This window comes from Nerophis lumbriciformis, linkage group LG18 (genome assembly GCF_033978685.3).
Source record: "Nerophis lumbriciformis linkage group LG18, RoL_Nlum_v2.1, whole genome shotgun sequence".
Lineage (NCBI taxonomy): Eukaryota > Metazoa > Chordata > Actinopteri > Syngnathiformes > Syngnathidae > Nerophis > Nerophis lumbriciformis.
The window spans coordinates 40870001-40896618 of record NC_084565.2 but is presented as its reverse complement, the minus strand read 5'-3'; the positions used below and the strand labels follow the sequence as shown (position 1 = coordinate 40896618).

The window sequence follows — 26618 nt, the reverse complement described above, 5'->3', positions numbered from 1 at the left end:
TAACTAGTAATAATACAGTACTAATAATCAACCATCTAACTAGTAATAATACAGTACTAATAATCAACCATCTAACTAGTAATAATACAGTACTAATAATCAACCATCTAACTAGTAATAATACAGTACTAATAATCAACCATCTAACTAGTAATAATACAGTACTAATAATCAACCATCTAACTAGTAATAATACTGTACTAATAATCAACCATCTAACTAGTAATAATACTGTACTAATAATCAACCATCTAACTAGTTATAATACTGTACTAATAACTAACCATCTAACTAGTAATAATACAGTACTAATAATCAACCATCTAACTAGTAATAATACTGTACTAATAATTAACCATCCAACTAGTATTAATACAGTACTAATAATCAACCATCTAACTAGTAATAATACAGTACTAATAATCAACCATCTAACTAGTAATAATACTGTACTAATAATTAACCATCTAACTAGTAATAATACTGTACTAATATTTAACCATCTAACTAGTACTAATAATCAACCATCTAACTAGTAATAATACTGTACTAATAATCAACCATTTAACTAGTAATAATACAGTACTAATAATCAACCATCTAACTAGTAATAATACTGTACTAATAATCAACCATCTAACTAGTACTAATAATCAACCATATAACTAGTAATAATACAGTACTAATAATCAACCATCTAACTAGTACTAATACTGTACTAATAATCAACCATCTAACTAGTATTAATAATCAACCATCCAACTAGTAATAATACAGTACTAATAATCAACCATCCAACTAGTAATAATACAGTACTAATAATCAACCATCTAACTAGTAATAATACTGTACTAATAATCAACCATCTAACTAGTAATAATACAGTACTAATAATCAACCATCTAACTAGTAATAATACAGTACTAATAATCAACCATCTAACTAGTAATAATACTGTACTAATAATCAACCATCTAACTAGTACTAATAATCAACCATATAACTAGTAATAATACAGTACTAATAATCAACCATCTAACTAGTACTAATACTGTACTAATAATCAACCATCTAACTAGTATTAATAATCAACCATCCAACTAGTAATAATACAGTACTAATAATCAACCATCCAACTAGTAATAATACAGTACTAATAATCAACCATCTAACTAGTAATAATACAGTACTAATAATCAACCATCTAACTAGTAATAATACAGTACTAATAATCAACCATCTAACTAGTAATAATACAGTACTAATAATCAACCATCTAACTAGTAATAATACTGTACCAATAATCAACCATCGAACTAGTAATAATACAGTACTTATTATCAACCATCTAACTAGTAATAATACTGTACTAATAATCAACCATCTAACTAGTAATAATATAGTACTAATAATCAACCATCTAACTAGTAATAATACAGTACTAATAATCAACATCTAACTAGTAATAATACAGTACTAATAATCAACCATCTAACTAGTAATAATACTGTACTAATAATCAACCATCTAACTAGTAATAATACTGTACTAATAATCAACCATCTAACTAGTAATAATACTGTACTAATAATCAACCATCTAACTAGTACTAATAATCAACCATCTAACTAGTAATAATACAGTACTAATAATCAACCATCTAACTAGTAATAATACAGTACTAATAATCAACCATCTAACTAGTAATAATACTGTACTAATAATCAACCATCTAACTAGTACTAATAATCAACCATATAACTAGTAATAATACAGTACTAATAATCAACCATCTAACTAGTACTAATACTGTACTAATAATCAACCATCTAACTAGTATTAATAATCAACCATCCAACTAGTAATAATACAGTACTAATAATCAACCATCCAACTAGTAATAATACAGTACTAATAATCAACCATCTAACTAGTAATAATACTGTACTAATAATCAACCATCTAACTAGTAATAATACAGTACTAATAATCAACCATCTAACTAGTAATAATACAGTACTAATAATCAACCATCTAACTAGTAATAATACTGTACTAATAATCAACCATCTAACTAGTAATAATACAGTACTAATAATCAACCATCTAACTAGTAATAATACTGTACTAATAATCAACCATCTAACTAGTAATAATACAGTACTAATAATGAACCATCTAACTAGTAATAATACTGTACTAATAATCAACCATCTAACTAGTAATAATACAGTACTAATAATTAACCATCTAACTAGTAATAATACAGTACTAATAATCAACCATCTAACTAGTAATAATACAGTACTAATAATTAACCATCTAACTAGTAATAATACTGTACTAATAATCAACCATCTAACTAGTACTAATAATCAACCATCTAACTAGTAATAATACAGTACTAATAATCAACCATCTAACTAGTAATAATACTGTACTAATAATCAACCATCTAAATAGTAATAATACTGTACTAATAATTAACCATCTAACTAGTAATAATACAGTACTAATAATTAACCATCTAACTAGTAATAATACTGTACTAATAATCAACCATCTAACTAGTAATAATACAGTACTAATAATTAACCATCTAACTAGTAATAATACAGTACTAATAATCAACCATCTAACTAGTAATAATACAGTACTAATAATTAACCATCTAACTAGTAATAATACTGTACTAATAATCAACCATCTAACTAGTACTAATAATCAACCATCTAACTAGTAATAATACAGTACTAATAATCAACCATCTAACTAGTAATAATACTGTACTAATAATCAACCATCTAAATAGTAATAATACTGTACTAATAATTAACCATCTAACTAGTAATAATACAGTACTAATAATTAACCATCTAACTAGTACTTTAAAAGCCAAAAGCAGTGAAGTTGTCACGTTGTGTAAATGGTAAATAAAAAGAGAATACAACAAATTGAATAGACTGCAAAGACAAGATATTTAACGTTGGAACTGACAAACTAAATAATCATGAACTTAGAATTTAATGGCAGCAACACATTGCAAAAAAGGCATTTTCACCAGTGTGTTACATGGCCTTTCCTTTTAACAACACTCAGTAAAGGTTTGGGAACTGAGGAGACACATTTTTGAAGTGGAATTCTTTCCCATTCTTGCTTGATGTACAGCTTAAGTTGTTCAACAGTCTCCCTTCTCATATTTTAGCCTTCACACATTTTCAATGTCTGGACTACAGGCAGGCCAGTCTAGTACCCGCACTCTTTTACTACGAAGCCACGTTGATGTAACACGTGGCTTGGCATTGTCTTGCTGAAATAAGCAGGGGCGTCCATGATAAACGTTGCTTGGATGGCAACATATGTTGCTCCAAAACCTGTATGTACCTTTCAGCATTAATGGTGCCTTCACAGATGTGTAAGTTACCCATGTCTTGGCCACTAATACACATGCTGACTTTTCAACAGTCCGGATGGTTCTTTTCCTCTTTGGTCCACAGTTTCCAAAAACAATTTGAAATGTGGACTCGTCAGACCACGGAACACTTTTCCACTTTGCATCAGTCCATCTTAGATGAGCTCAGGCCCAGCGAAGCCGGCGGCGTTTTCTGGGTGTTGTTGATAAATGGCTTTGGCTTTGCATAGTAAGAGTTTTAACTTGCACTTACAGATGTAGCGACCGACTGTAGTTACTGACAGTGGTTTTCTGAAGTGTTCCTGAGTCCATGTGGTGATATCCTTTACACACTGATGTCGCTTTGTGATCCAAGATGTGTAATATCATGGCTTACGTGCAGTGATTTCTCCAGATTGTCTGAACCCTTTGATGATATTACGGAGCGTAGATGGTGAAATCCCTAAATTCCTTGCAATAGCTGGTTGAGAAAGGTTTTTCTTAAACTGTTCAACAATTTGCTCAGGCATTTGTTGACAAAGTGGTGACCCTCGCCCCCGTCCTTGTTTGTGAATGACTGAGCATTTCATGGAAGCTGCTTTTATACCCAATCATGGCACCCACCTGTTCCCAATTCGCCTGTCCACCTGTGGGATGTTCCAAATAAGTCTTTGATGAGCATTCCTCAACTCTCTCACTCTTTTTTGCCACTTGTGCCAGCTTTTTTGAAACATGTTGCAGGCATCAAATTCCAAATTAGCTAATATTTGCAAACAATAATAAAGTTTGTCAGTGTGAACGTTAAATATCTTGTCTTTGCAGTCTCTTCAATTGAATATAAGTTGAAAAGGATTCACTGCTTTTGTAGTTTGTAGTAATACATTAATCCAGCTAGTATTAATACTGTACAAGTAATGAATCATCTAACTAGTATTGATATTCTACTAGTGATAAATCATCTAGTATTAATACTGTATTAATAATAAATCATCAAAATTATAATACTGTACTATTAATAAATAATCAAATTAGTATTGATACTGTACTAGTAATACATAATCTAACTAGTTTTGCCACAGTACTAGTAATACATCATTTAGTATTGATACTGTACTGGTAATAAATCATCTAACTAGTATTGATTCTGTACTAGTAATACATCATGTAACTAGTATTAATATTGTACTAGTAATAAATCATCTAGTATTGATACTGTACTAGTAATAAATCATCTACATGTTATTGAAACTGTACTAGTAAATAATCTAGTATTGATACTGCACTAGTAATACATAATCTAACTAGTATTGACACAGTACTAGTAATACATCATCTAGTATTGATACTGTATTTGTAATAAATGATCTAGCAGTGATACTGTACTAGTAATAAATCATTTTACTAGCATTGACACTGTACTAGTAATAAATCATCTAACTAGTATTAATACTGTACTGGTAATAAATTTAGTATTGTTACTTATTAATACATAATCTAGTATTGATACTGTACTAGTAATAAATCATATATTGTTGATACTGTACTAGTAATGAGCATTGATACTGTACTAGAAATAAATTAACTCGTATTGATACTGTACTAGTAATACATCGTCTAACTAGTATTGACACAGTACTAGAAATAAATCATCTAACTAGTATTGATACTGTACTAGTAATAAATAATCTAACTAGTATTAATACTATACTAGTATTACATCGTCTAACTAGTATTGACACAGTACTAGAAAGAAATAATCTAACTAGTATTGATACTGTACTAGTAATACATCATCTAACTAGTATTGACACAGTACTAGTAATACATCATCTAACTAGTATTGATACTGTACTAGTAATACATCATCTAACTAGTATAGACACAGTACTAGTAATAAATCATCAAACTAGTATTGATACTGTACTAGTAATACATCATCTAACTAGTATTGATACTGTACTAGTAATGCATCATCTAACTAGTATTGACACAGTACTAGTAATACATCATCTAACTAGTATTGATACTGTACTAGAAATAAATAATCTAACTAGTATTGATACTGTACTAGTAATACATCAGCTAAATAGCATTGATACTGTACTAGTAATACATCATCTAACTAGTATTGACACAGTACTAGAAATAAATCATCTAACTAGTATTGATACTGTACTAGTAATACATCATCTAACTAGTATTGACACAGTACTAGAAATAAATCATCTAACTAGTATTGATACTGTACTAGTAATAAATAATCGAACTAGTATTAATACTATACTAGTATTGACACAGTACTAGAAAGTAATAATCTAACTAGTATTGATACTGTATTAGTAATACATCAGCTAAATAGTATTGATACTGTACTAGTAATACATCATCTAACTAGTATTGACACTGCACTAGTAATGCATCATCTAACTAGTATTGACACAGTACTAGTAATAAATCATCAAACTAGTATTGATACTGTACTAGTAATACATCATCTAACTAGTATTGACACTGCACTAGTAATACATCATCTAACTAGTATTGACACAGTACTAGAAATAAATAATCTAACTAGTATTGACACTGTACTAGTAATACATCATCTAACTAGTATTGACACAGTACTAGTAATACATAATCTAACTAGTATTGACACAGTACTAGTAATACACCATCTAACTAGTATTGACACTGTACTAGTAATACATCATCTAACTAGTATTGACACAGTACTAGTAATACATCATCTAGTATTGATACTGTACTAGTAATACATCATCTAACTAGTATTGACACAGTACTAGTAATACATCATCTAACTAGTATTGACACAGTACTAGTAATACATCATCTAACTAGTATTGATACTGTACTAGTAATACCTCATCTAACTAGTATTGCCACAGTACTAGTAATAAATCATCAAACTAGTATTGCCACAGTACTAGTAATAAATCATCAAACTAGTATTGATACTGTACTAGTAATACATCATCTAACTAGTATTGACACAGTACTAGTAATACATAATCTAACTAGTATTGACACTGTACTAGTAATACATCATCTAGTATTGATACTGTACTAGTAATACATCATCTAACTAGTATTGACACAGTACTAGTAATACATCATCTAACTAGTATTGACACAGTACTAGTAATACATCATCTAACTAGTATTGATACTGTACTAGTAATACATCATCTAACTAGTATTGACACAGTACTAGTAATACATCATCTAACTAGTATTGACACAGTACTAGAAATAAATAATCTAACTAGTATTGACACTGTACTAGTAATACATCATCAAACTAGTATTGATACTGTACTGGTAATACATCATCTAACTAGTATTGACACTGCACTAGTAATGCATCATCTAACAAGTATTGATACTGTACTAGTAATACATAATCTAACTAGTATTGACACAGTACTAGTAATACATCATCTAACTAGTATTGACACAGTACTAGTAATACATCATCTAACTAGTATTGACACAGTACTAGTAATACATAATCTAACTAGTATTGACACTGTACTAGTAATACATCATCTAACTAGTATTGATACTGTACTAGTAACACGTCAATTAACTAGTATTGATGCTGTGCCAGTAATACATCATTTAACTAGTATTGATGCTGTGCCAGTAATAAATAATCTAACTAGTATTGATACTGTACTAGTAATACATCATCTAACTAGTATTGATGCTGTGCCAGTAATAAATCATCTAATGAGTATTGATACTGTACTAGTAATAGATCATCTAACTAGTATTGACACAGTACTAGTAATAAATCATCAAACTAGTATTGATACTGTACTAGTAATACAGCATCTAACTAGTATTGACACCATACTAGTAATGCAGCATATAACTAGTACTGGCACAGTACTAGTAATAAAGCAACTAACTAGTAATACATAATCTAACTAGTATTGACACAGTACTAGTAATACATCATCTAACTAGTATTGACACTGTACTAGTAATACATCATCTAACTAGTATGACACTGTACTAGTAATACATAATCTAACTAGTATTGACACAGTACTAGTAATAAATCAGCTAACTGGTATTGACACAGTACTAGTAATACATCATCTAACTAGAATTGATGCTGTGCCAGTAATAAATCATCTAACTAGTATTGACACAGTACTAGTAATAAATCCTCTAACTAGTCACCGCAGGAATCGAAACAAATTATTAAGAGGCCAAAGATTCACGCTCCTAATATTTAGTGAATGGATTCATTTCAATTCTAAATGGATGAATCGTTTACAAAAATCTATTGAGTTCCATCAACCAGAAGCATCTTGTGTTTCCAGTGAGTGTCATGGAACAGCAATGGAATAATTCGTGTTTACATCTCAATCACCATTCTTATACCTTCCGGTTTAAAAAAAAAAATTAATTCATTTAGGACATCTCCATGTAACCAGAAGTCTCTAACCTGCAAGCCCTTTTAAAAAAGTTACATACTAAGTTCAATAAGTTCAATATTTGACTTGAATGGAATAGTTTGATGCCCACGGAGCAGCCTTCAGCCTTCAGCCTTCAGCCTTCAGGACTCACTGGAGTACAAACACCATGAAGTTGTCACCTTGTGTCAATGGTCAGTCAATAAAAAGGGAATACAACAAATCCTTTTCAACTTATATTCAATTGAATAGACTGCAAAGACAAGATATTTACTGTTCACACTGACAAACTTTATTATTGTCTGCAAATATTAGCTCATTTGGAATTTGATGCCTGCAACATGTTTCAGAGAAGTTGGCACAAGTGGCAAAAAAGACCGAGAGAGTTGAGGAATGCTCTTATTTGGAACATCCCACAGGTGAACGGGCAAATTGGGAACAGGTGGGTGCCATGATTGGGTATAAAAGCAGCTTCCATGAAATAAACAAGGACGGGGGGCGAGGGTCACCACTTTGTCAACAAATGCATGAGCAAATTGTTTAAGAACAACATTTCTCAACAAGGAATTTAGGGATTTCACCATCTACGCTCCGTAATATCATCCAAAGGTTCAGAGAATCTGGAGAAATCACTGCATATAAGCCATGATATTACGCACTTTCCATCCCTCAGGCGGTACTGCATCAAAAAGCCACATCCGTGTGTAAAGGATATCACCACATGGGCTCGGGAACACGTCAGAAACCCACTGTCAGTAACTACAGTCGGTCGCTACATCTGTAAGTGCAAGTTAAAACCCTTACTATGCAAAGCCACAGCCATTTATCAACAACACCCAGAAACGCCGCCGGCTTCATCTAAGATGGACTGATGCAAAGTGGAAAAGTGTTCCGTGGTCTGACGAGTCCACATTTGAAAATGTTTTTTTTTGGAAACCGAAGAGGAAAAAGAACCATCCGGATTGTTCTAGGCGCAAAGTGTGATGGTATGGGGGTGTATTAGTGGCCAAGACATGGGTAACTTACACATCTGTGAAGGCGCCATTAATGCTGAAAGGTACATACTAGAGATGCGCAGTTTGCGGGCACAACCGCGGAGTCCGCAGATCGGGCGGATGAAATTTAAAAAAATTAGATTTTATCAGCGGGTCGGGTCGGGTCGGGTCGGGCGATTGAAATTTAAAAAAATTAGATTTTAAATAGATTCAGGCGGGTGGCAGTTAAACCAATTGGGAAATATATATACATAGTTAAATGTTGTTACCCACATACGAAAAACGAGCAGGCACCTGCAGCATATGCCACAACAGAAGAAAAAAAAAAAAAGAGATGGACACTTTTACGGAGCGGAGAAGGCCCCCGACGCCTCGCCGGGGTCCGGGACCGAGGCCCCTTCCCCCGAGAGGGCCCCACCGGGAGCCGTAGCTGAGGCGATCCGCGAGAAGGGCCCGACGCACGTCCAGGGTCACCACCGCGCCCACCGCACCGACACCCCGCCTCGTCCGCCTTCGCCGCGGCCGGCGTCACGCGCAGCAGGTAAGCAGCTTACCTGCCCGCCAACCCCCGTGGCCGGGGGCTCGTAACAGGGGTCACTCCGCGCGCTCCGCCCGCGCAGCTTACCTGCCCGCCACCCCTGTTGCCGGGGGCGCGTAACAGGGGTCACTCCGCGCGCAGTGCGCTCACGAAAGGGGTGGGGCTCACCCTGGTTGATATAGACAGCAGGACGGTGGCCATGGAAGTTGGAACCCGCTAAGGAGTGTGTAACAACCCACCTGCCGAATCAACTAGCCCTGAAAATGGATGGCGCTGGAGCGTCGGGCCCATATACCCGGCCGTCGCCGGCAGCGAGACGCGCTTGGAGGTGCGCTCAGCGCGGCTCCCATATGATTGCGCACTGGTGTGCGTCTGGGTCGTGACAGCGTGGCACGCGAATGTCTGTGCTGCGTTGGATCAGTCTCCTTTCTTTAACAGGCAAAAGCTTTATAACCTCACTAATGCCTTGCATCGTCTATATTAGATATATAACAACGGGCGAATGCGGGCGGATGCAGTTCTGATCAAATGTTACATCGGCTGCACGAAATGATAATATAAATACATTTAATAAAGTCAAATACAAATAAGGCAACAAGAGAAGTATCCTACACTTCTCTTTTGTAAAGTAAATCTGAACAGCCGACATGGGCATCTACATCAACTATATGATTTGCCTGAGAAGCTGGAAAGGACAAAAAAAAAAAAAAAAAAAATGTTACATCGGGTGGATGGCGGATGGTTGACGACTTTCTGATGCGGTTGCGGATGAAATAATTGCCTATCCGCGCATCTCTAGTACATACAGCTTTTTGGAGCAACATATGTTGCCATCCGAGCAACGTTATCATGGACGCCCCTGCTTATTTCACGTGTTACATCCAACGTGGCTTCGTAGTAAAAGAGTGTGGCCATTGAAAATGTGTGAAGGCTAAAATATGAGAAGGGAGACTGTTGAACAACTTAAGCTGTACATCGAGCAAGAATGGGAAAGAATTCCACTTCAAAAATGTGTCTCCTCAGTTCCCAAACCTTTACTGAGTGTTGTTAAAAGGAAAAGGCCATGTAACACACTGGTAAAAATGCCAAAAATAATAAAGTTTGTCAGTGTGAACATGAAATATCTTGTCTTTGCAGTCTATTCAATTGAATATAAGTTGTTGTATTCTCCTTTTATTTAACTTGACAACTTCACTGCTTTTGGCTTTTTTTTTTACACATTTTAAAGTACTTTTTTGTGAGAGCTAGTTTGGGTTTTAGGTGTCTGGGTACCTGGAGATGCTGCTGTCCATGGGGTACGGAGGAGGGGGGGTACAGTGTGAGGGCACCATGGGCAGCTGGGGCTGCAGGGCGTGTGAGGGGCTCAGTGAGCTCATGTCAGCGCCCATTGGCATGTGAGTGCCCATCATGGGAGTCACTGCAGACACAAAAGCAGCGGCGGTCAGCCTTTTGACTTTGTTTTAAAGCCGACTATCGAGGGGGTTTCGCAGTTTTTAAAGTGGGCGGGGGCGAGGGAATAGGGGCGTGGCCTGACTAAAAGAGGAAGTGCGAGGTAGGCGGGTGCCACTTACTGTCAGTCAGACCGCCGGACATGGCGGACGGGGTGAGCGTGTTGCGCTGCTGGGGGTTGATCAGCTGACTGACGGACGGCAGCTTGTTGACTTTGTTGTGTGTCGGCGAGCTGGGGCCGAAGCTGGGCTGGGGCGCCATCGACGTCCTGCGGGAGGGGTCGGGGCGTTTAATGACAAGAAACAAGAACCGGGAGGAGCAAATCTATTTTTTATTAAGAGCCACAAAAAGCATCTGTTTCAAACAGACGGGAGGAGGGAGAAGAAACTGCCCGCAGTCACATGACCAGCATTTCCCTCCTTCACAATAAAACGCTCGGCGAGTCCAGCTCTTGACCACGCACTCGGGACATGCAAACACACACAAAGAGTCCAGCAGGGGGCGTGACGTCCTCAGAGAGGCCATGAAAGAAGGAGGAAGGAGGAAGGAGGAGGAAGGTTCAGGAGGAAGCTGCAGGCTCCAGCAGGTGAGTGGCCAGGCGAGTCTGGATCAGACTGCCAGGAGGAAGCAGAGAGGACAGGATGAGGGAAGGGAAATAGGAGAAGGTGCAATACTGCAGGAGGCCACAAGAGGGCAGTGAAGACAAAGATTACTCACTCAACCTGGAGGACTTTTTTTTTTTTTGGAACTGCACTTTTTTAAAAATGTCTCATTACAAGACATATGTTTTCAGACGCATAAAGTAATAATAATAGATTTGATTAGTGTTGTACTTCACACTTACAACGGAATTATTATTACTGCAACACACTTCTCGTCAGGGTCCCCAAGAAGAGCATCAAAAAGCTCCAGTACATCCAAAACAGCACAGCGAGGATCCTGACGAGAGTGCGCAAACCCCAAGGACCTAGTTCCCCCTCAACCTCCTACATCAAGGACCTAGTATCCCCTCAACCTCCTACCTCAAGGACCTAGTTCCCCCTCAACCTCCTACATCAAGGACCTAGTATCCCCTCAACCTCCTACCTCAAGGACCTAGTTTCCCCTCAACCTCCTACCTCGAGGACCTAGTATCTCCTCAACCTCCTACATCAAGGACCTAGTTTCCCCTTAACCTCCTACCTCAAGGACTTAGTTTCCCCTCAACCTCCTACCTCAAGGACCTAGTTTCCCCTCAACCTCCTACCTCGAGGACCTAGTATCTCCTCAACCTCCTACATCAAGGACCTAGTTTCCCCTTAACCTCCTACCTCAAGGACTTAGTTTACCCTCAACCTCCTACCTCAAGGACTTAGTTTCCCCTCAACCTCCTACCTCAAGGACCTAGTTTCCCCTCAACCTCCTACTTCAAGGACCTAGTATCCCATCAACCTCCTACCTCAAGAACCTAGTATCTCCTCAACCTCCTACCTCAAGGACCTAGTTTCCCCTCAACCTCCTACCTCAAGGACCTAGTTTCCCCCCAACCTCCTACCTCGAGGACCTAGTATCTCCTCAACCTCCTACATCAAGGACCTAGTTTACCCTCAACCTCCTACCTCAAGGACTTAGTTTCCCCTCAACCTCCTACCTCAAGGACCTAGTTTCCCCTCAACCTCCTACTTCAAGGACCTAGTATCCCATCAACCTCCTACCTCAAGAACCTAGTATCTCCTCAACCTCCTACCTCAAGGACCTAGTATCCTTTCAACCTCCTACCTCAATAACCTAGTTTCCACTCAACCTCCTACCTCAAGAACCTAGTTTCCCCTCAACCTCCTACCTCAAGGACCTAGTTTCCCCTCAACCTCCTACCTCAAGGACCTAGTTTCCCCTCAACCTCCTACCTCAAGGACCTAGTTTCCCCTCAACCTCCTACCTCAAAGACCTAGTATCTCCTCAACCTCCTACATCAAGGACCTAGTTTCCCCTCAACCTCCTACCTCAAGGACCTAGTTTCCCCTCAACCTCCTACCTCAAGAACCTAGTTTCCCCTCAACCTCCTACCTCAAAGACCTAGTATCTCCTCAACCTCCTACATCAAGGACCTAGTTTCCCCTCAACCTCCTACCTCAAGGACCTAGTTTCCCCTCAACCTCCTACCTGAAGGACCTAGTTTCCCCTCAACCTCCTACCTCAAGGACCTAGTATCTCCTCAACCTCCTACCTCAAGGACCTAGTATCTCCTCAACCTCCAACATCAAGGACCTAGTTTCCCCTCAACCTCCTACCTCAAGGACCTAGTTTCCCCTCAACCTCCTACCTCAAGAACCTAGTTTCCCCTCAACCTCCTACCTCAAGGACCTAGTTTCCCCTCAACCTCCTACCTCAAGGACCTAGTTTCCCCTCAACCTCCTACCTCAAGGACCTAGTTTCCCCTCAACCTCCTACCTCAAAGACCTAGTATCTCCTCAACCTCCTACATCAAGGACCTAGTTTCCCCTCAACCTCCTACCTCAAGGACCTAGTTTCCCCTCAACCTCCTACCTCAAGAACCTAGTTTCCCCTCAACCTCCTACCTCAAGGACCTAGTATCTCCTCAACCTCCTACCTGGCGACATAGAGAAGGTAAACCCTTGTATCAGATATGATACACCCTTAAAGAGTGGTGTTACTCACTGCTTCTGCAGAAGGTTCTGCTGCTGCTGTCGATACGACTCGATGGTGTGTTGTGGCAGAAGCTGCATCAGCTCCAAAGACTCTTTGATCTTCACCAGAATCTCGTAAATTTCACGGCCTTTGATCTGACAGGAAGCGACAGAAGATGGCGGTCAGGGCGGGAGAGGCAAATGGTCATGTGACGTCGGGAGGCGGGGCTTATACTCACCGGCAAACAAAAGACTTCCTCATCGCTGGATCTCCTCTTCTTGATGGCCGACATCTGAATGCCGTGTGACACCTGGCGGAACGCTGCAAGGAGGAGAGCACCAGGTGAGTGTGGGCGGGTCTACGCCACAGCAGGGAACCAGCCGCAGGTAAAGTGCACTAGGTAAAGCTTGGCATGTAGAGCTCGACGGGTAGAGTGCAGCAGGTAAAGCTCAGCAGGTAAGGTAGAGTTAGACAGGTCAAGTTAGACAGGTAGAACTTAACAGGTAAACTTAGACAGGTAAAGTTAGGCAGGTAAAGTTAGACGAGTAAAGTCAGACAGGTAAAGTTCGGCAGATAGAACTGGACAGGTAAAGTTGGACAGGTAGAAGTGGACAGGTAAAGTTGGACAGGTAGAAGTGGACAGGTAAAGTTGGACAGGTAGAAGTGGACAGGTAAAGTTGTGCAGGTAGAACTGGACAGGTAAAGTTGGACAGGTAGAAGTGGACAGGTAAAGTTGGACAGGTAGAAGTGGACAGGTAAAGTTGGACAGGTAGAAGTGGACAGGTAAAGTTGTACAGGTAGAACTGGACAGGTAAAGTTGAACAGGTAGAAGTGGACAGGTACAGTTGTACAGGTAGAACTGGACAGGTAAAGTTGGACAGGTAGAAGTGGACAGGTAAAGTTGGACAGGTAGAAGTGGACAGGTAAAGTTGGACAGATAGAAGTGGACAGGGAAAGTTGGACAGGTAGAAGTGGACAGGGAAAGTTGGACAGGTAGAAGTGGACAGGTAAAGTTGGACAGGTAGAAGTGGACAGGTAAAGTTGGACAGGTAGAAGCGGACAGGGAAAGTTGGACAGGTAGAAGTGGACAGGTAAAGTTGGACAGGTAGAAGTGGACAGGTAGAAGTGGACAGGTAAAGTTGTACAGGTAGAAGTGGACAGGTAAAGTTGTACAGGTAGAAGTGGACAGGTAAAGTTGGACAGGTTTGAAGTGGACAGGTAAAGTTGGACAGGTAGAAGTGGACAGGTAAAGTTGGACAGGTAGAAGTGGACAGGTAAAGTTGTACAGGTAGAAGTGGACAGGTAAAGTTGTACAGGTAGAACTGGACAGGTAAAGTTGGACAGGTAGAAGTGGACAGGTAAAGTTGGACAGGTAAAGTTGGACAGGTAAAGTTGGACAGGTAAAGTTGGACAGGTAAAGTTGGACAGGTAGAAGTGGACAGGTAAAACTGGACAGGTAGAAGTGGACAGGTAAAACTGGACAGGTAGAAGTGGACAGGTAAAGTTGGACAGGTAGAACTGGACAGGTAAAGTTGGACAGGTAGAAGTGGACAGGTAAAGTTGGACAGCTAAATGTGGACAGGTAAAGTTGGACAGGTACAGTTGTACAGGTAGAACTGGACAGGTAAAGTTTGACAGAGAAGTGGACAGGTAAAGTTGGATAGGTAAAGTTGGACAGGTAGAAGTGGACAGGTAGAAGTGGACAGGTAAAGTTGGACAGGTAAAGTTGGACAGGTAGAAGTGGACAGGTAAAGTTGGACAGGTAGAAGTGGACAGGTAAAAGTGGACAGGTAAAAGTGGACAGGTAAAGTTGGACAGGTACAGTTGTACAGGTAGAACTGGACAGGTAAAGTTTGACAGAGAAGTGGACAGGTAAAGTTGGATAGGTAAAGTTGGACAGGTAGAAGTGGACAGGTAGAAGTGGACAGGTAAAGTTGGACAGGTAAAGTTGGACAGGTAGAAGTGGACAGGTAAAGTTGGACAGGTAGAAGTGGACAGGTAAAAGTGGACAGGTAAAAGTGGACAGGTAAAGTTGGACAGGTAAAGTTGGACAGGTAGAAGTGGACAGGTAAAGTTGGACAGGTAGAAGTGGACAGGTAAAGTTGGACAGGTAGAAGTGGACAGGTAAAGTTGGACAGGTAGAAGTGGACAGGTAAAGTTGGACAGGTAGAAGTGGACAGGTAAAGTTGGACAGGTAGAAGTGGACAGGTAAAGTTGAACAGGTAGAAGTGGACAGGTAAAACTGGACAGGTAGAAGTGGACAGGTAAAGTTGGACAGGTAGAAGTGGACAGGTAAAGTTGGACAGGTAGAACTGGACAGGTAAAGTTGGACAGGTAAAGTTGGACAGGTAAAAGTGGACAGGTAAAGTTGGACAGGTAAAAGTGGACAGGTAAAGTTGGACAGGTAGAAGTGGACAGGGAAAGTTGGACAGGTAGAAGTGGACAGGTAAAGTTGGACAGGTAGAACTGGACAGGTAAAGTTGGACAGGTAGAAGTGGACAGGTAAAGTTGGACAGGTAGAAGTGGACAGGTAAAGTTGGACAGGTAAAAGTGGACAGGTAAAGTTGGACAGGTAGAAGTGGACAGGTAAAGTTGGACAGGTAGAAGTGGACAGGGAAAGTTGGACAGGTAGAAGTGGACAGGTAAAGTTGGACAGGTAGAACTGGACAGGTAAAGTTGGTCAGGTAAAAGTGGACAGGTAAAGTTGGACAGGTAGAAGTGGACAGGTAAAGTTGGTCAGGTAAAAGTGGACAGGTAAAGTTGGACAGGTAGAAGTGGACAGGGAAAGTTGGACAGGTAGAAGTGGACAGGTAAAGTTGGACAGGTAGAACTGGACAGGTAAAGTTGGACAGGTAGAAGTGGACAGGTAAAGTTGGACAGGTAGAAGTGGACAGGTAAAGTTGGACAGGTAAAAGTGGACAGGTAAAGTTGGACAGGTAGAAGTGGACAGGTAAAAGTGGACAGGTAAAGTTGTACAGGTAGAACTGGACAGGTAAAGTTGGATAGGTAGAAGTGGACAGGTAAAGTTGGACAGGTAGAAGTGGACAGATAAAGTTGGACAGGTAGAAGTGGACAGGTAAAGTTGGACAGGTAGAAGTGGACAGGTAAAGTTGGACAGGTAGAAGTGGACAGGTAGAAGTGGGCAGGAAAAGTTGGACAGGTAGAAGTGGACAGGTAAATTTGGACAGGTAAAGTTGGACAGGTAGAAGTGGACAGGTAAAGTTGGACAGGTAGAAGTGGACAAGTAAAGTTGGACAGGTAAAAGTGGACAGGTAAATTTGGACAGGTAGAAGTGGACAGGTAAAGTTGGACAGGTAGAAGTGGACAGGTAAAGTTGGACAGGTAAATTTGGACAGGTAAAGTTGGACAGGTAGAAGTGGACAGGTAAAGTTGGACAGGTAGAAGTGGACAGGTAAAGTTGGACAGGTAAAAGTGGACAGGTAAATTTGGACAGGTAAAGTTGGACAGGTAGAAGTGAACAAGTAAAGTTGGACAGGTAAAAGTGGACAGGTAAATTTGGACAGGTAAAGTTGGACAGGTAGAAGTGGACAGGTAAAGTTGGACAGGTAGAAGTGGACAGGTAAAGTTGGACAGGTAGAAGTGGACAGGTAAAGTTGGACAGGTAAAAGTGGACAGGTAGAAGTGGACAGGTAAAGTTGGACAGGTAGAAGTGGACAGGTAAAGTTGGACAGGTAGAAGTGGACAGGTAAAACTGGACAGGTAGAAGTGGACAGGTAGAAGTGGACAGGTAAAGTTGGACAGGTAGAAGTGGACAGGTAAAGTTGGACAGGTAGAAGTGGACAGGTAAAGTTGGACAGGTAGAAGTGGACAGGTAAAGTTGGACAGATAGAAGTGGACAGGTAAAGTTGGACAGGTAGAAGTGGACAGGTAAAGTTGGACAGGTAAAAGTGGACACGTAAAGTTGGACAGGTAAAGTTGGACAGGTAGAAGTGGACAGGTAAAGTTGGACAGGTAGAAGTGGACAGGTAAAGTTGGACAGGTAAAAGTGGACAGGTAAAGTTGGACAGGTAGAAGTGGACAGGTAAAGTTGGATAGGTAGAAGTGGACAGGTAAAAGTGGACAGGTAAAGTTGGACAGGTAAAAGTGGACAGGTAAAGTTGGACAGGTAGAAGTGGACAGGTAAAGTTGGATAGGTAGAAGTGGACAGGTAAAAGTGGACAGGTAAAGTTGGACAGGTAAAAGTGGACAGGTAGAAGTGGACAGGTAAAGTTGGACAGGTAAAAGTGGACAGGTAAAGTTGGACAGGTAGAAGTGGACAGGTAAAGTTGGATAGGTAGAAGTGGACAGGTAAAAGTGGACAGGTAAAGTTGGACAGGTAAAAGTGGACAGGTAAAGTTGGACAGGTAGAAGTGGACAGGTAAAGTTGGATAGGTAGAAGTGGACAGGTAAAAGTGGACAGGTAAAGTTGGACAGGTAAAAGTGGACAGGTAAAGTTGGACAGGTAGAAGTGGACAGGTAAAGTTGGACAGGTAAAAGTGGACAGGTAAAGTTGGACAGGTAAAGTTGGACAGGTAGAAGTGGACAGGTAAAGTTGGACAGGTAAAAGTGGACAGGTAAAGTTAGACAGGTAGAAGTGGACAGGTAAAGTTGGACAGGTAGAAGTGGACAGGTAAAGTTGGACAGGTAAATTTGGACAGGTAGAACTGGACAGGTAAAGTTGGACAGGTAGAAGTGGACAGGTAAAGTTGGACAGGTAGAAGTGGACAGGTAAAGTTGGACAGGTAGAAGTGGACAGGTAAAGTTGGACAGGTAAAGTTGGACAGGTAAAGTTGGACAGGTAGAAGTGGACAGGTAGAAGTGGACAGGTAAAGTTGGACAGGTAGAAGTGGACAGGTAAAGTTGGACAGGTAAAGTTGTGCAGGTAGAAGTGGACAGGTAAAGTTGGACAGATAGAAGTGGACAGGTAAAGTTGGACAGGTAGAAGTGGACAGGTACAGTTGTACAGGTAGAACTGGACAGGTAAAGTTGGACAGGTAAAAGTGGACAGGTAAAGTTGGACAGGCAGAAGTGGACAGGTAAAGTTGGACAGGTAGAAGTGGACAGGTAGAAGTGGACAGGTAAAGTTGGACAGGTAGAAGTGGACAGGTAAAGTTGGACAGGTAGAAGTGGACAGGTAAAGTTGGACAGGTAGAAGTGGACAGGTAAAGTTGGACAGGTAAAGGTGGACAGGTAAATTTGGACAGGTAAAGTTGGACAGGTAGAAGTGAACAAGTAAAGTTGGACAGGTAAAAGTGGACAGGTAAATTTGGACAGGTAAAGTTGGACAGGTAGAAGTGGACAGGTAAAGTTGGACAGGTAGAAGTGGACAGGTAAAGTTGGACAGGTAGAAGTGGACAGGTAAAGTTGGACAGGTAGAAGTGGACAGGTAAAAGTGGACAGGTAAAGTTGGACAGGTAGAAGTGGACAGGTAAAGTTGGACAGGTAGAAGTGGACAGGTAAAGTTGGACAGGTAGAAGTGGACAGGTAAAACTGGACAGGTAGAAGTGGACAGGTAGAAGTGGACAGGTAAAGTTGGACAGGTAGAAGTGGACAGGTAAAGTTGGACAGGTAGAAGTGGACAGGTAAAGTTGGACAGGTAAAGTTGGACAGGTAAAGTTGGACAGGTAGAAGTGGACAGGTAAAGTTGGACAGATAGAAGTGGACAGGTAAAGTTGGACAGGTAGAAGTGGACAGGTAAAGTTGGACAGGTAAAAGTGGACACGTAAAGTTGGACAGGTAAAGTTGGACAGGTAGAAGTGGACAGGTAAAGTTGGACAGGTAGAAGTGGACAGGTAAAGTTGGACAGGTAAAAGTGGACAGGTAAAGTTGGACAGGTAGAAGTGGACAGGTAAAGTTGGATAGGTAGAAGTGGACAGGTAAAAGTGGACAGGTAAAGTTGGACAGGTAAAAGTGGACAGGTAAAGTTGGACAGGTAGAAGTGGACAGGTAAAGTTGGACAGGTAGAAGTGGACAGGTAAAGTTGGACAGGTAGAAGTGGACAGGTAAAGTTGGATAGGTAGAAGTGGACAGGTAAAAGTGGACAGGTAAAGTTGGACAGGTAAAAGTGGACAGGTAAAGTTGGACAGGTAGAAGTGGACAGGTAAAGTTGGACAGGTAAAAGTGGACAGGTAAAGTTGGACAGGTAAAGTTGGACAGGTAGAAGTGGACAGGTAAAGTTGGACAGGTAAAAGTGGACAGGTAAAGTTAGACAGGTAGAAGTGGACAGGTAAAGTTGGACAGGTAGAAGTGGACAGGTAAAGTTGGACAGGTAAATTTGGACAGGTAGAACTGGACAGGTAAAGTTGGACAGGTAGAAGTGGACAGGTAAAGTTGGACAGGTAGAAGTGGACAGGTAAAGTTGGACAGGTAGAAGTGGACAGGTAAAGTTGGACAGGTAAAGTTGGACAGGTAAAGTTGGACAGGTAGAAGTGGACAGGTAGAAGTGGACAGGTAAAGTTGGACAGGTAGAAGTGGACAGGTAAAGTTGGACAGGTAAAGTTGTGCAGGTAGAAGTGGACAGGTAAAGTTGGACAGGTAGAAGTGGACAGGTAAAGTTGGACAGGTAGAAGTGGACAGGTACAGTTGTACAGGTAGAACTGGACAGGTAAAGTTGGACAGGTAAAAGTGGACAGGTAAAGTTGGACAGGCAGAAGTGGACAGGTAAAGTTGGACAGGTAGAAGTGGACAGGTAGAAGTGGACAGGTAAAGTTGGACAGGTAGAAGTGGACAGGTAAAGTTGGACAGGTAAAGTTGTGCAGGTAGAAGTGGACAGGTAGAAGTGGACAGGTAAAGTTGGACAGGTAGAAGTGGACAGGTAAAGTTGGACAGGTAAAGTTGTGCAGGTAGAAGTGGACAGGTAAAGTTGGACAGGTAGAAGTGGACAGGTAAAGTTGGACAGGTAGAAGTGGACAGGTACAGTTGTACAGGTAGAACTGGACAGGTAAAACTGGACAGGTAGAACTGGACAGGTAGAAGTGGACAGGTAGAAGTGGACAGGTAAAGTTGGACAGGTAGAACTAGACAAGTAAAGTTGGACAGGTAGAAGTGGACAGGTAAAGTTGGGCAGGTAGAAGTGGACAGGTAAAGTTGGACAGATAGAAGTGGACAGGTAAATTTGGACAGGTAGAACTAGACAAGTAAAGTTGGACAGGTAGAAGTGGACAGGTAAAGTTGGACAGGTAGAAGTGGACAGGTAAAGTTGGACAGGTAGAAGTGGACAGGTAAAGTTGGACAGGTAAAGTTGGACAGGTAAAGTTGGACAGCCCGTCACCGGCCCCCAGCTCTACTTACGGCGCTTCGTACCGTCACTTGTCTTTGTGGCGTCCGTGATGTGCTGCTTGCGGATGCTGTCCTCGTCCGCCTTGCGGTCTCGGCCCGGGCAGGCGCAGATCCGAGCCTCGAAGCAGCGGCGGCCCAACACCTGACCGCTGGCGCGCGGAAGACAAAGCAAAACATCAACAACGGCGACGGAGGCGGCGTGGATCAGGTGACGTACTCTCTGGTCTCCAAGGTGACGATGATGAGGATGGGCCGGCGGTTCATGCCGCCAACACAGCTGGAGTTACACATGAAGTTGTACAAGATGGTGGTGAACTCTGTGCCCACCTGCCAGGAAACAGGAACACCTTTAGTGCAGATCAGGACAAAGGTGCCCGAGGGGCGCCCTAACTTTTTCCACTGAGGGTCACAGACTGACAAACCAAATTTTGGTAGATTTCACCTTCAAAACCAGTACAATATATAGAACTGGAAAATGCAATTTCCTAATCATTTTGTGTAAATGCTGAATTTAAAAAAAACTGAATTGAAATGCTAACAGTTAGCACGCTAGCCAGACAGTGTAAGGTAACCAAAAATATGAGCAAAATGACGTAGAAAAGCTAGCATGCTAACAGTACTATGCTAACAGTTTACATTAGTGAAATACCAAAATATGACACTGGGGTGGGTACCTGCTAAATTAGCTAAACAAGCTAGCATGCTAATGTTAGCATGCTGAAATGCTAACAAACATGCATTAAGTACCAAAATATATTACTCTTAGTTGCGTACCTGAATTTTTTTTTAAAATGCTGACATTCTAAAACCCACTAAACCCGCTAAATTAGCTAAAAAAGCTAACATGCTAATGTTAGCATGCTTAAATGCTAACAAACATGCATCAAGTACCAAAATATATTACTCTTAGTTTTTACCTAAAAAATGTTTTTAAATTGCGGACAGTCCAAAACCCACTAAATTAGCTTAAATAGCTAGCATGCTGATATGCTAAAATGCTAACCAACATGTGTCAAATACCAAAATATATTACTTCTTGAGTTGTGTACCTGGAAAAAAAGGTTTAAAATGCTAGCCTGATGACGTTAGCATGCATCGAGACCACAATATTAGTCAGTTATATGCCTACAAAATTAGCTAAAAATCAAAGGCTAGCATGCTAACATAACTATGCTAACAGTTTATATTAGTGAAATACCAAAATATGACACTGGGGTGGGTTACCTGCTAAATTAGCTAAAAAAGCTAGTATGCTAATGTTAGCATCAAGTACCAAAATATATTACTCTCAGTTGCGTACCTGAAAAATGTTTTTAAAATGCTGACGTTCTAATGTTAGCATGTATGAAGCACTAAAATATGACTAAGGTGTATACCTTGGTATAAAAAAAGCTAGCATGCTAACAGTACTATGCAAACATGCTAACAGTTAATGGAATACCAAAATATAACACTAAGGTGTATACCTACGAAGTTTGCTATGAAAAAGCTAACATAATAATAACAATAATGGATTGTATTTGTAAAAATCACTTTATATTGAGTAAACAATCTCAAAGTGCTACGGTGTATTAAAAAATAAAAAATAAAAATAAAAAGATAATAAAAAATAAAAATAAAATAAAAAGTAGAACAGCCAAATAGCTACAACTAGTATGCATATATCTAAAAAAAAAGAGGCTTTTTTAAAAAGAAGGGCTTTTAAGCCTTTTTTTAAAAGCATCCACAGTCTGTGGTGCCCTCAGGTGGTCAGGGAGAGCGTCCCACAGACTGGGACATGCTAACAATACTATGCAAACATGCTAACAGTTAATGGAATACCAACATATAACACTAAGGTGTATACCTACGAAGTTTGCTATAAAAAAGCTAACAAGTTAATGGAATACCAAAAGGTGGACAGGTGATGGTGTAACACACCTGGGGGGGCTCGTAGGGCACCAGCACGCTCTGCCTCCCAGTGATGGTGTCCTCCACATACTGGGCGTGGCTGTTGCCCTCCACCCGGATCAGGTGACTGGGCGGCGCTATTTGACCTGATGGGAGCATCAATCAATCAATCAATCAATCAATCAATCAATCAATCAATCGATGGGCGTACCGTCGTTGAACTCGCGGCTCAGCTCGTGGTTGGGGCAGCGCTTGACCACCTCCGTCACGTGCTCCGCCTTCTTGTAGACGGGCATGGCGCGGATGACGGCGCCCTGCGGGGGCGTGGTCATGACTTTGATCTGGATGGGGCAGGTCTTGGCGATCTGACAGTAGAGCTTCTTCAGCTCCGTGGAGTACTGCGGGGAAGCACAGGGCGGTTGCTATGGCGACGGATCATCAGACCAAGTCAATAAACACCTAGTTGACAGGACATATTCTTATTTACATGTTAGAGATGTTGAGGTGTGATGATAATCTCTCATTTAGCAGCAACAATAATGGGTCGCTCTCATCAGTTGACAAATGTTCCTAACGTGTTGGCTGCTAGCAAGGATGCTACATTGTGCTTGTCTGTTGCAACTTGCAGACAAATAGAATGAATCACTTTATTACCATTACAGGTATATTATCACCATTTATAACCCTAACTCCATCCTTACCCTAACTACAACCTAACCCTAAGTCCAACCTTACCCTAACTACAACCTAACCCTAACTCCATCCTTACCCTAACTACAACCTAACCCTAACTCCATCCTTACCCTAACTACAACCTAACCCTAACTCCATCCTTACCCTAACTACAACCTAACCCTAACTCCATCCTTACCCTAACTACAACCTAACCCTAAGTCCAACCTAAACCTAACTCCATCCTTACCCTAACTCCAAGCGAAGCCTAACTCCATCCTTACCCTAACTCCATCCTAATCCTAACTCCATGATTACCCTAACTCCATCCTTACCCTAACTCCAAACAAACCTTAACTCCATCTTTACTTTAACTCCATCCTGACCCTAACTCCAACCTAACCCTAACTCCATCCTTACCCTAACTCCAAGCAAACTCTAACTCCATCCTTACCCTAACTCCATCCTAACCCTAGCTCCATCCTTACCCTAACTCCATGATTACCCTAACTCCATCCTGACCCTAACTCCAACCAAACCCTAGTTCCATCCTTACCCTAACTCCATCCTGACCCTAACTCAAAACGAACCCTAGTTCCATCCTTACCCTAACTCCATCCTAACCCTAACTCCAACCTAACCCTAACTCCATCCCTACCCTAACTCCAACCTAACCCTCACTCTGTCTTTACCCTAACTACAACCTAACCCCAACTCCAACCTAACCCTAACTCCATCGTTACCGTAACTCCAACCTAACCCTAACTCCATCCTTACCGTAACTCCAACCTAATCCTAACTCCAACATAACCCTAACTCTAACTCCAACCTAACTCTAACTCCATCCGAACCCTAACTCCATCCTTACCCTAACTCCAACCTAACCCTAACTCCAACCTAACCCTAACTCCAACCTAACCCTCACTCTGTCCTTACCCTAACTACAACCTAACCCCAACTCCAACCTAACCCCAACTCCATCGTTACCCTAACTCCACCCTAACCCTCACTCTATCCTTACTCTAACTACAACCTAACCCTAACTCCAACCTAACCCTCACTCCATCCTTACCCTAACTACAACCTAACCCTAACTCCATCCTTACCGTAACTCCAACCTAATCCTAACTCCAACATAACCCTAACTCTAACTCCAACCTAACTCTAACTCCATCCGACTCCATCCTTACCCTAACTCCAACCTAACCCTAACTCCAACCAAAACCTAACTCTAACCCAACCCTAACTCCAACCTAACTCTAACTCCATCTGAACCCTAACTCCATCCTTACCCTAACTCCAACCTAACCCTAACTCCAACCTAACCCTCACTCTGTCCTTACCCTAACTACAACCTAACCCCAACTCCAACCTAACCCCAACCTAACCCTCACTCTATCCTTACTCTAACTACAACCTAACCCTAAGTCCAACCTAACCCTCACTCCATCCTTACCCTAACTCCACCCTAACCCTCACTCTATCCTTACTCTAACTACAACCGAACCCTAACTCCAACCTAACCCTCACTCCATCCTTACCCTAACTACAACCTAACCCTAACTCCATCCTTACCGTAACTCCAACCTAATCCTAACTCCAACATAACCCTAACTCTAACTCCAACCTAACTCTAACTCCATCCGACTCCATCCTTACCCTAACTCCAACCTAACCCTAACCCCAACCTAAACCTAACACTAACCCAACCCTAACTCCAACCTAACTCTAACTCCATCCAAACCCTAACTCCATCCTTACCCTAACTCCAACCTAACCCTAACTCCAACCTAACCCTCACTCTGTCCTTACCCTAACTACAACCTAACCCTAACTCCATCCTTACCGTAACTCCAACATAACCCTAACTCTAACCCTAACCCTAACTCTAACTCCATCCGAACCCTAACTCCATCCTTACCCTAACTCCAACCTAACCCTAACTCCAACCTAAACCAAACTCCAACCTAACCGTCACTCTGTCCTTACCCTAACTACAACCTAACCCCAACTCCAACCTAACCCTATCTCCATCGTTACCCTAACTCCAACCTAACCCTCACTCTATCCTTACTCTAACTACAACCTAACCCTAACTCCAACCTAACTCTCACTCCATCCTTACCCTAACTACAACCTAACCCTAACTCCATCCTTACCATAACTCCAACCTAATCCTAACTCCAACATAACCCTCACTCCATCCTTACCCTAACTACAACCTAACCCTAACTCCATCCTTACCATAACTCCAACCTAATCCTAACTCCAACATAACCCTCACTCCATCCTTACCCTAACTACAACCTAACCCTAACTCCAACCTAAACCTAACTCCAACCTAACCCTAACTCCATCCTTACCCTAACTCCAACCTAACCCTAACTCCAACCTAAACCTAACTCCAACCTAACCCTCACTCTGTCCTTACCCTAACTACAACCTAACCCCAACTCCAACCTAACCCTAACTCCATCGTTACCCTAACTCCAACCTAACCCTCACTCCATCCTTACCCTAACTACAACCTAACCCTAACTCCATCCTTACCCTAACTCCAACCTAACCCTAACTCCAACCTAAACCTAACTCCAACCTAACCCTCACTCTGTCCTTACCCTAACTACAACCTAACCCCAACTCCAACCTAACCCTAACTCCATCGTTACCCTAACTCCAACCTAACCCTCACTCCATCCTTACCCTAACTACAACCTAACCCTAACTCCATCCTTACCGTAACTCCAACATAATCCTAAATCCAACATAACCCTAACTCTAACTCCAACCTAACTCTAACTCCATCCGAACCCTAACTCCATCCTTACCCTAACTCCAACCTAACCCTAACCCCAACCTAAACCTAACTCTAACCCAACCCTAACTCCAACCTAACTCTAACTCCATCCGAACCCTAACTCCATCCTTACCTTAACTCCAACCTAACCCTAACTCCAACCTAACCCTCACTCTGTCCTTACTCTAACTACAACCTAACCCTAACTCCAACCTAACCCTCACTCCATCCTTACCCTAACTACAACCTAACCCTAACCTAACCCTCACTCTATCCTTACTCTAACTACAACCTAACCCTAACTCCAACCTAACCCTCACTCCATCCTTACCCTAACTACAACCTAACCCTAACTCCATCCTTACCGTAGCTCTGACCTAATCCTAACTCTAACTCCAACCTAACTCTAACTCCATCCGAACCCTAACTCCATCCTTACCCTTACTCCAACCTAACCCTAACTCCCACCTAACCCTAACTCTAACCCAACTCTAACTACATCCTTACCCTAACTCCAACCTAACCCTAACTCCAA

At 41.3% G+C, this 26618-nt stretch overlaps 1 protein-coding gene across 3 annotated transcripts in view; it reads right to left on the bottom strand.

Annotated features, from left to right (window-relative positions):
• LOC133617966 (tumor protein 63) overlaps positions 1 to 26618 on the bottom strand; it is a 109109-nt gene that overhangs the window by 14368 nt on the left and 68123 nt on the right. Inside the window, exons 3-10 of one of the 3 annotated variants that reach the window (XM_061978398.2) lie at positions 22826 to 23012; positions 22645 to 22760; positions 20942 to 21051; positions 20737 to 20873; positions 13685 to 13767; positions 13477 to 13601; positions 10941 to 11086; positions 10642 to 10786 (exon numbers count right to left, since the gene is read on the bottom strand). In XM_061978398.2, the coding sequence (XP_061834382.1) occupies positions 10642 to 10786; positions 10941 to 11086; positions 13477 to 13601; positions 13685 to 13767; positions 20737 to 20873; positions 20942 to 21051; positions 22645 to 22760; positions 22826 to 23012 (1049 nt within the window). The remainder of the gene's footprint in view (positions 1 to 10641; positions 10787 to 10940; positions 11087 to 13476; positions 13602 to 13684; positions 13768 to 20736; positions 20874 to 20941; positions 21052 to 22644; positions 22761 to 22825; positions 23013 to 26618) is intronic. The other 2 variants (XM_061978400.2, XM_061978401.2) reach the window with 2 other exon arrangements.